Raw genomic sequence first — 8,343 nt, 5'->3', positions numbered from 1 at the left:
TGGGGGTGGGGGGGGGGGGGGGGGGGGGGGGAAGAAGAGAAGGAGGAGGAAGGAAGGAGGCGTCAACTGCTGAGTCTCAGGCTTCAGCCCTTACAAAAAAAAAAGTGTCAAGGCCACAGCCACTGCAATGCAGAGCCACGAGTCAACCTACACTGTTCATTATATTTTTGCAAAAATTCTAAAGAAAAAAATAGAGAAATTGCCAGCCATTTTAAAAGTATGAAACAAAACTTGCTTTTATTCCTCCTTCACCCACAAAATAACTTTTCACCCTAAAGCAACACAGATCAGGAAAAAAAAACAAGGCAGACTAGACGAGTGGACATGAGGCATCCCCTCACCAAACTTGAGGCACCCCTTCATAGACTCTCTTAGTTTTGACTCTTTTTCAACTGCACAAAAATACTAGAACATGGATTATCTTGTGAATCATGCTTGTTAGCAATAATAGTGCTAACATTGTGTGGCACCTCAGCACCCTTAAATGGATTTAAAGGCACCCCAGCGTGTCATAAAACTCTGGTGAGAATCACTGGACTAAATTGTCTCTGCAGGAATGAATTACAGTCTATGATTCTGAAACCACACAGTTTTAGAAAAGGCAATTTTAAGATCACCTTATCAGAGAAGGAAAACAATTTTCCCATGGGGGTTACTACAGGCCATGGAAGGGTTTAATAAAAGACTGCCATATTTTAGTTATGCTCTAAATCCTCTAGTTTTGCCATCCTTCTGAAGTCCTCACAGCTGGATTTGGAGCCTAAGACACTTGGATTTTCAGGCTAATACAGGACTGGTGGGAAGCACATTTTTCATTGTTTGTTGTGGGGGCACAGGGCACACCATTCCTAATATTGATCTATGGAATACAGACTATATAAAAATAAATCTGCACGTATAGTTTTTAAAAATCACATATCTCCCATTAAAAAAAAAAATATCTTGCTACAATATTTAATTTTATGGAAGCCTTAAAATTCAGTGCTTTTCTAATTACAGAGAAAGGGAAGGTAAGAGTAAAAAGCAGTAAGAAGAGAAAAATCAATGACTGGAGGAGAAGAAAGTGTAGAGAGAGTGGGAGAAATGGATAAGTTGATATGACACAGCTCCTACCACTCTATGCTTCTGTAGAAATACGTGAAGTAAAATCTTTGCAACCTTAACTGCTCTACTCAGAGTCAAAGTGCCAGTAATTTAGCATATCTGAGCATGCAGGGTGAATATTACACTGTAACAGCTCCCCCTGCTCTTCAAAATATTTAAAAAGGGGATAGTTGTCCATTGTCCAAGTGCCAGAAGAGTCTCACCATTTCTGTGGCTGTTCCTAGCCTGGGGAAAAACACAAGCTAGTAAGTACCTAGCTGCATTCCTTTTGTTCGTTTACTGTCTTCCTGTTAATAGCTGCTTTCTAATTTAAGAGGGGGAGCACTACAGCACTGGTTGTCAGCCAGAGGTACACATACCCCTGGAGGTACTTTGAAAGGTCCTGGGAGTACATAGGGGTGGGCGGGGATGGAGCACCGCCATCTCACCCGGCTGCCAAACAGAAGCAGGGCCGGGGCAGGGACAGAGCAGGGCCACACAGACACTGTGCTGCTGTCGCTCTGCTGCTCACCATGCCTCTGCTCGACATCCAGTCACTCGCCACCCTGCCTTCCCCAACTCCCACTCAGCATCAGGCCACTCGCCACCCCCCTCCCCGCCCCGGGGGTGCACTTACTAAAAAGGGGGCCACCATGGGTACACTTATTAAAATAGGTTGAAAACCCCTGCACTACAGAATCAGCTGAAGTGAACTTCTCACAAAAGTGAAGATTTTCTAAGCAAGCAAGCAGTTCAGCTTCCCACCTCTGCTTTGTTTCTCATAACATTTTTTCATCTCTCCATTGTTGGATTTAACCTTTAACAGCTTACCATATTTACTCAAGTCCAAGATAAAGTATTCCAATCCCTCCCCCACCCCCAAGTGGGGGCGCCTTCCTCCCTAGTGACATCAGCGTGAGACCACACCCTAGGGCCACCTAAATGGTTCTGAGCGCTGCCCCTAGTCGCCTGCCACGACTTGAAGTTGATAGATGCGGAGGCAGTTCCCTGTTGGTGGTCCCAGAGAGGTCGTATCCCTGGGTCTTTCTTCATGGGGCTCCAAAACAAGCTTTTCCCTGTTTTAACACAGGGAAAAGTCTCCCATCTTGGATTCAAGACCTGAGGTGGGGGCAGGGGAGAGGCAGCGTGCAGAGGGGAGGGCAGGCAGATGTTGCAGCTCTGACTCTGGCGCTGACCTGAACTTATGGTCAGAGTCAGAGCTGCACCAACCCTTGCCTCCTTTGCTTTCCTCTTCATTTCTGCCCTCCCTGCCCCCCTCACTTATCCTGCTACTTCAAACCTGCTCCAACCCAGAGCACAGAGCACATGGCTGCTCTGATCCCTGTCTGGCCACATGGCAATGCTGGCAGTGGCAGCTTCACCCTCAGCAGCAGGGTAGCCACAGCTCCAGCCAGGCAGATCCCAGAGTGACCATGTGCTTGAATCTCCAGGCTGGAGGACAGCTGGAGCAGGGGGCAGGGCCACTAGGGTGTGCAGACAGCAGCTGGGGCAAGTGTGTGTATGGAGGGAACAGACAGACAGGGCCACCTGACTCCTTCACCACCAGCCCCCCAACCAACTTCCTCCCACCACTGCTACTTGCCCCACTGCAGCAGTGGGGGAAACAAATTAAAGATGACCTCTCCACATAATTATACCCTATACATGGAAAATTATAACACATGTATTAATTTTCCATATACAGCACCTAATTATTGGAGGGTCATACTGAACTCAAAGTTGTCTTGGTTTCAGGTAAATATGGTAATACTTCCCAGCACTGAAAACTCAAACATTAAGTTTAGTTTGTTTGAACTTACCACAAAACAAATTATGGAGTTACATATGGTGACAGGATCATTACATTAGCTATGATGAAACAGAAAGGATGAGATAGTGCCTAGAATGTCTTCCCACTTCCTCTAGGTATCTTACCCCAAATTGATTTTTGTCTTATTTGGAGTGGCTCATTAAGAGAACTGAAACAGATACAGCCTATACTGGATATTACCTCACATTTCCAATGAAAAGTGAAGCTGCTCAGGTTGATGAATTACTGCAAGGGCTGGAAGATGGAATGAAAACAAGACAGCCAAAGAGGAACAAACATTAAAAACCCTCAAAACTGAGCATGTGCAGCTCTTCTATCTTAAAGTGAAAGGCGTGAAACAAAAAAGTGACAGGGTTTATCTTAACTACTCTGAAATTAACCAAGGCAGAACAAAAGGATAAACTTTTTTTATTTATATAAAAACTATAAAGTATTAATGATACCAGAAATCCTAAAGTATCCATCAACGAAATGCTCCTTTTGCTTCTTGCAACAAGTGGCATCCCATGCAAATAAAAAGGTCAAATAAAAAAAAATATGCATCTGGACAAAACCACTCTACTTCATCTTGAATCAACTCCAAGAAACAAAACATGGGTAAAGACAGGCCACAACAGCAACTTCCTTGATAACCTTCCAATGTTGGTAATACAGGCCAAAATTAGTCTGGCAACAGCTCTAATCAAAGCTGGCTACAGGACTGATTCTATAAAGCCTTGTTTGCACACAAGTATGGTCAAAAGGATATAGTCTACCACTTCAGACTGTGAGGGAATAGAAATAGAGACAACAATGGGTGAGTTAGCAGCAAATAACATTTTCTCTAGTATTCCAATAGAAACTTGGAGTACTAATAAAAACCCAGACAAATCATTAGCCAAATTATTACTTGAAATAAGAATACTGTTCTATTTACTTCGAGTGTGTTACCATTTTCCAGCTTTGTTATTAAGATTACTATACATAAAAGTCTGACAGTAGCACCTAAATTCCTTAAGTGAATGATCTTTGTGACCCTTCGAGACCCCCTCCCCACCGGAAATCCATCTCATCTGTCTTCTGAATACCTTTTCTCCAGGTCGAATACTGCCACATTTGAGAAAGTTGATATCAGCCTTGCAGTCTTCCATGAAGCCACAGATCAGACGGTAATCACTGAAGACTATGGCTGTCATTTTGGTGATATACTGATGACACTGGTATTCAGTGATGTTACCTCTGTGTTCCACCAGACAGGACACCAAATAACCTCTTTTAACTGACTCCTCGGCACAATCTTTGATCTGCTCATAGAAGAGAATATGTTCAAATTTACACATCTTTTAATGTTGATTATCAAAACTCAGAACAATGAGGAAGTTTCAGGAAATGAAAAGAGGCTACTTTTGGTCCTATATATAAAAAGGACATCACAAGATTACCTAAGTAATTACAAGTCTTTCAGCCTGACCCTCAAACAGAAAAATGGGGAAATGGCTAATCTGAAGGGCAGATAAGAATCAACAACATTTTTTTTTTAATAATTGGATTTTTTTAAAATTCAAGTCAGCATATTTTTTTTTAAAATCGTCTTAATAAACAATGATTAAGTAAAAAAAAAACTATATAAAGATAAGTTGTAATTTAAGATACATTAGAAACTCAATAAATATCAAAGAATAAGGATTATAACTTATAATTATATACTATTTGAGACATTTATGTAACCGTTTTAGAAACGCCTTATAAAAAGGTCACAACAAACCGCGGACTATATTAGGGGCCCAATCTTATGGGGTTCCTAGAGGCTCCTCTTTAGACTGGTAAAGATTAAAAAAAAAAAAAAAACACTCTACCCTATAGGACTCAGTGCTCAGTATAGAAGATCCCATTAAGCATCTCTGTGATGCTTAGTTGCAGTTCTCAAACTGTGAATTTGTGTCTCCAGAGTTAGCAGTATATGAAGATGAGAGATAACAGACCTGATTACCTACCCTCAGCCCTATTGTGTCTCTGCAAGTTTGTGTGCACAGTCAAGCCCTTCCCTCTATTCATTTAAACTTCTTGAAACTTTGCACTTTTAGAAAGAGGTTTGTTGGGGGCAGTGTAGATCTGGATAAGGGGGAGGATTCTGGAGATCAATGCAAGGAGGGAGGGGCAGCGGAATTAAGAGAAACGTTTTGAGCAAACTATTCCAGAAGTCTTGAGGGATACATTTCTGAGTATAGCTTCTCCATTGATTTGAGAACTAGTGAGAGAATGGTACTGGTAGAAGGGGAAACCCAATCTGGCACAAGGCTTGCAAGGCCATAAGAGACCTTATTTGGGAATATTTTAATGAAGGTTAAACCAAACAACAAGAAAGCATTTTTGTAGATAACAATGATTAAATTGAGACTTCCTGACCAGCGATTTAAATTAAATCCGCCCTGCTAATTTGGGAACCTAATTAATACAAACCAGTGTGAGTTTATGATAAAAGCATCTTGCCACTAACTTGATATACCTTTTTCACGTTATAAGTTTAGTGAATAAATGCAATACCACTGATGCAAGAAAACAATATATTATTGTCTGTATGGCCAAATATGAAGTCTTAACTAGGAACAATGAGTGCAGGCCATACTTGCATGATGGACTCCAGCCTGGAGAGCAGTTACTCAAAACAAACCAAAAAAACAACTCAGGGGTCTTATGGCTAAAACCAAAAAGCAACAAACAGTAAAACAGTTAGCTTTACCACGACTGTAAAGTGTCAGCTTGTGCGGATACATGTGATATTCTTTCTATTTGAAACTTTTAAGCTCTCAAATACAGTAAATTTCCTTGCTGGTTAGTTATTCCAGTAAATTTCCTGGACTCCTAAAATTATAACTGCTTCCTTGGGCCCTATTCTGACTACATTAAAGTTGTTCCACTGTCACATGATCATGGGTAGCAACAGAGGGAGAACTAGCACAGTCCTGCCTTGAACAGCCAGCATTATAATCATTGTCACTCAGACCCATCTTGAGTAGTGTTAAAACACCATGGCTAAAATGCTAGCAACTGAGCTTCACTAATGCCCCAAAAAGGGCAACATCAGCAGAGTTATATGGGAAGTAATACCACCAGAAACCATAAGAAAAACAATAGACAGAGATTGGGAAGAGAAAGAATAATCCATGTAACGAGTTACCTTCTGAAAGCAGCATAGAAGCCATCATTAAAAGCAAAATCATTACAGAGAAGCCATGATAACAGCTGGATGAAGTCACACAAGCAGATATGAAAATACTTCTATCTCAGTTTCCAGAATACAAATGCATCTGCTTTACACTGCACACATTTAACCACTAAGACCAAAGGTTATTTCACTATTCTCAAGCCAAACTTCACTTGGACGATCAGTGTTCACATTCCGAATGGCATTATACACACAATTCTATAGAATTTCATGTGCTTTAGAGCACTTAAACCTTAAGAGAGCAGGATATTTCTGTGCAAACATCTCCTATTGTGCTTTGCAGTTCCATGTGCTGCTGGAAAAGAGTTTTGTTCACCATACAATGCTGTGTAAGACATTAATTTAGGTTCAAGTATACAAGCTATCTCTGAGTGCATGTTGCCTTGAAAGAACATTAGACCTAAGTATTAGTTAAATCCAGTTGATTTAGAGTCATCAGAAAACCTTAACAGAAATTTAAACCTCTGAAAGATGTGGAGATAAAGAAGACTTAACACCATACCATGAGACACTAACCTTCCCTTCTTTACTTTACATACAAAGAATAAAAAACTATATGCCAAAGATTACTGGGTCTACTGTTTTACACATACTTGATATAAATCTTCTAGACAGACATTAATATAAACAAAATGGATTATGAAGAATTGTGTCCCAAATACCAAAATGCATGGCAGCGTGTGCAATTTTTGGCATCTGGGATAAAATTTCTCAGACCCCACTGCATGCTCAGACCTTTAAAGTCACCTAACGCAGCCAAGTGTGGAGAACCAGTCCCCAATGCCAGGCTATGCGCATCATGGCTTTAAAAGGTGCCCATGTGTGGGGGACCAATGCGTTTCCCACAGGCTAGTAAGTTTAAAGCCATGCCATGTAGCTTGGCACTGGGCTGCACAACACATCTTTTTAAATCTAATGAACATTTTGAACTTCTCTAGGTAAGAGATGATTTAGAGAGGTTTAAAGCTATCTGCTTTGGTGATTAAGCCACCCCCAAAAATGAGACAATAGCCATCCCTCTTACCTCTACTATGGTGGATTTACAGACATCTCTGGCCACGGAGTCAAACTTTGGGTCTGTAGTCAGGTTAGCCTTGTAGTTCCACAACAACTACATGAAAAGGGAGGGGAAGAGAATGTTATTTGTGGTTAGAGATCTCCTATAAAGGGGGCGCGTCTACACGAGACATTAACTGTGAAGTAGCCTAATTCTACTGCGCAGAAGCATACAGCGTATTAATGCACATGTAGATGAGCCCAGGGATGATAAGCAAGCACTAGCGTCAGCCTAGAGCTAGATTTAAAGCAATTTCTTTCAGTTAAGCTGACCAATATCCAGCTTCACTAATGTAATCTTCCATATTCAAAATTGTGAGACAAAGTTACCAGTGGATTTATTTTTGCAACTTTTTATTTCTCCCACTAGATCAGGCTTGTCCAACATGCGGCCCGCTAAGCCGTTTTCTGTGGCCTGCGGTGCTGCAACAGGAAATAAGAGTAAACACTGTTTACTTTCGTTCCCACCCCTTGTCCCTCCCCCGGCTGACAGCAGCTTCCTAATGGCTGCTGAAGGGCTGGGGAAGAGACACGGTTCCCACACGCACTGCATCAGCTTGACGTTGCTGACGCGGTGCATGTGGGAAGAGGAGTAGCCACGTGCCGCTCACGACAGGATGAGCCCAGCTGGAGCAGCAGGGGTTCAGCTGCACTTTCCCCCTACCTGCGCTGGTTAGTCCCGAGCAGCACACGACTCCACCGCCACCTCTGCTGGCTGGTGCCAACCCGGGCAGGTCCGTCCCATCTGGAGCAGCATGCAGCTGAAGCCAGATTCCCAAGTGCTGCTGGGGCCGGGAGGAGCCCAGCCGGCTCGGCACCAGCCAGCAAAAGTGGCAGCAGAGCTATGTGCCGCTCGGGACTGACTGGTGCAGGCAGGGGGAAAATGCAGCTGAGCCCCTGCTGCTCCAGTCGGGCTCGTCCTGTCCTGAGCAGCACGCGGCTCTGCCACCGCTTCTGCTGGTTGGTGCAGACCCGGCCAGGCTCCTCCCATCCCCAGCAGCTCGTGGGAACCCGGCTTCAGCCGCATGCTGCTCCAGATGGGATGGATCCAGCCAGATCAGCACCGGCCAGGAAAAGCGGCATGCAGATGAAGTCGGCTTCCCACATGCTGCTGGGGATGGGAGGAGTCCAGCCGGGTCTGCACCGGCTAACAGAAGAGGTGGCCGGA

At 43.2% G+C, this 8,343-nt stretch overlaps 1 protein-coding gene across 1 annotated transcript in view; it reads right to left on the bottom strand.

Annotated features, from left to right (window-relative positions):
- Window positions 1–8,343, bottom strand: part of GLG1 (golgi glycoprotein 1) — a gene marked incomplete at its 5' end in the record, with an annotated part of 114,307 nt that overhangs the window by 62,585 nt on the left and 43,379 nt on the right. The window contains 2 exons of the mRNA XM_014518313.2: window positions 3,982–4,197; window positions 7,144–7,230. Of these exons, the coding sequence (XP_014373799.1) occupies window positions 3,982–4,197; window positions 7,144–7,230 (303 nt within the window). The remainder of the gene's footprint in view (window positions 1–3,981; window positions 4,198–7,143; window positions 7,231–8,343) is intronic.

Source organism: Alligator sinensis, unplaced genomic scaffold (genome assembly GCF_000455745.1).
Source record: "Alligator sinensis unplaced genomic scaffold, ASM45574v1 scaffold203_1, whole genome shotgun sequence".
NCBI lineage: Eukaryota > Metazoa > Chordata > Crocodylia > Alligatoridae > Alligator > Alligator sinensis.
This window is presented reverse-complemented; position numbering and strand designations above follow the sequence as displayed.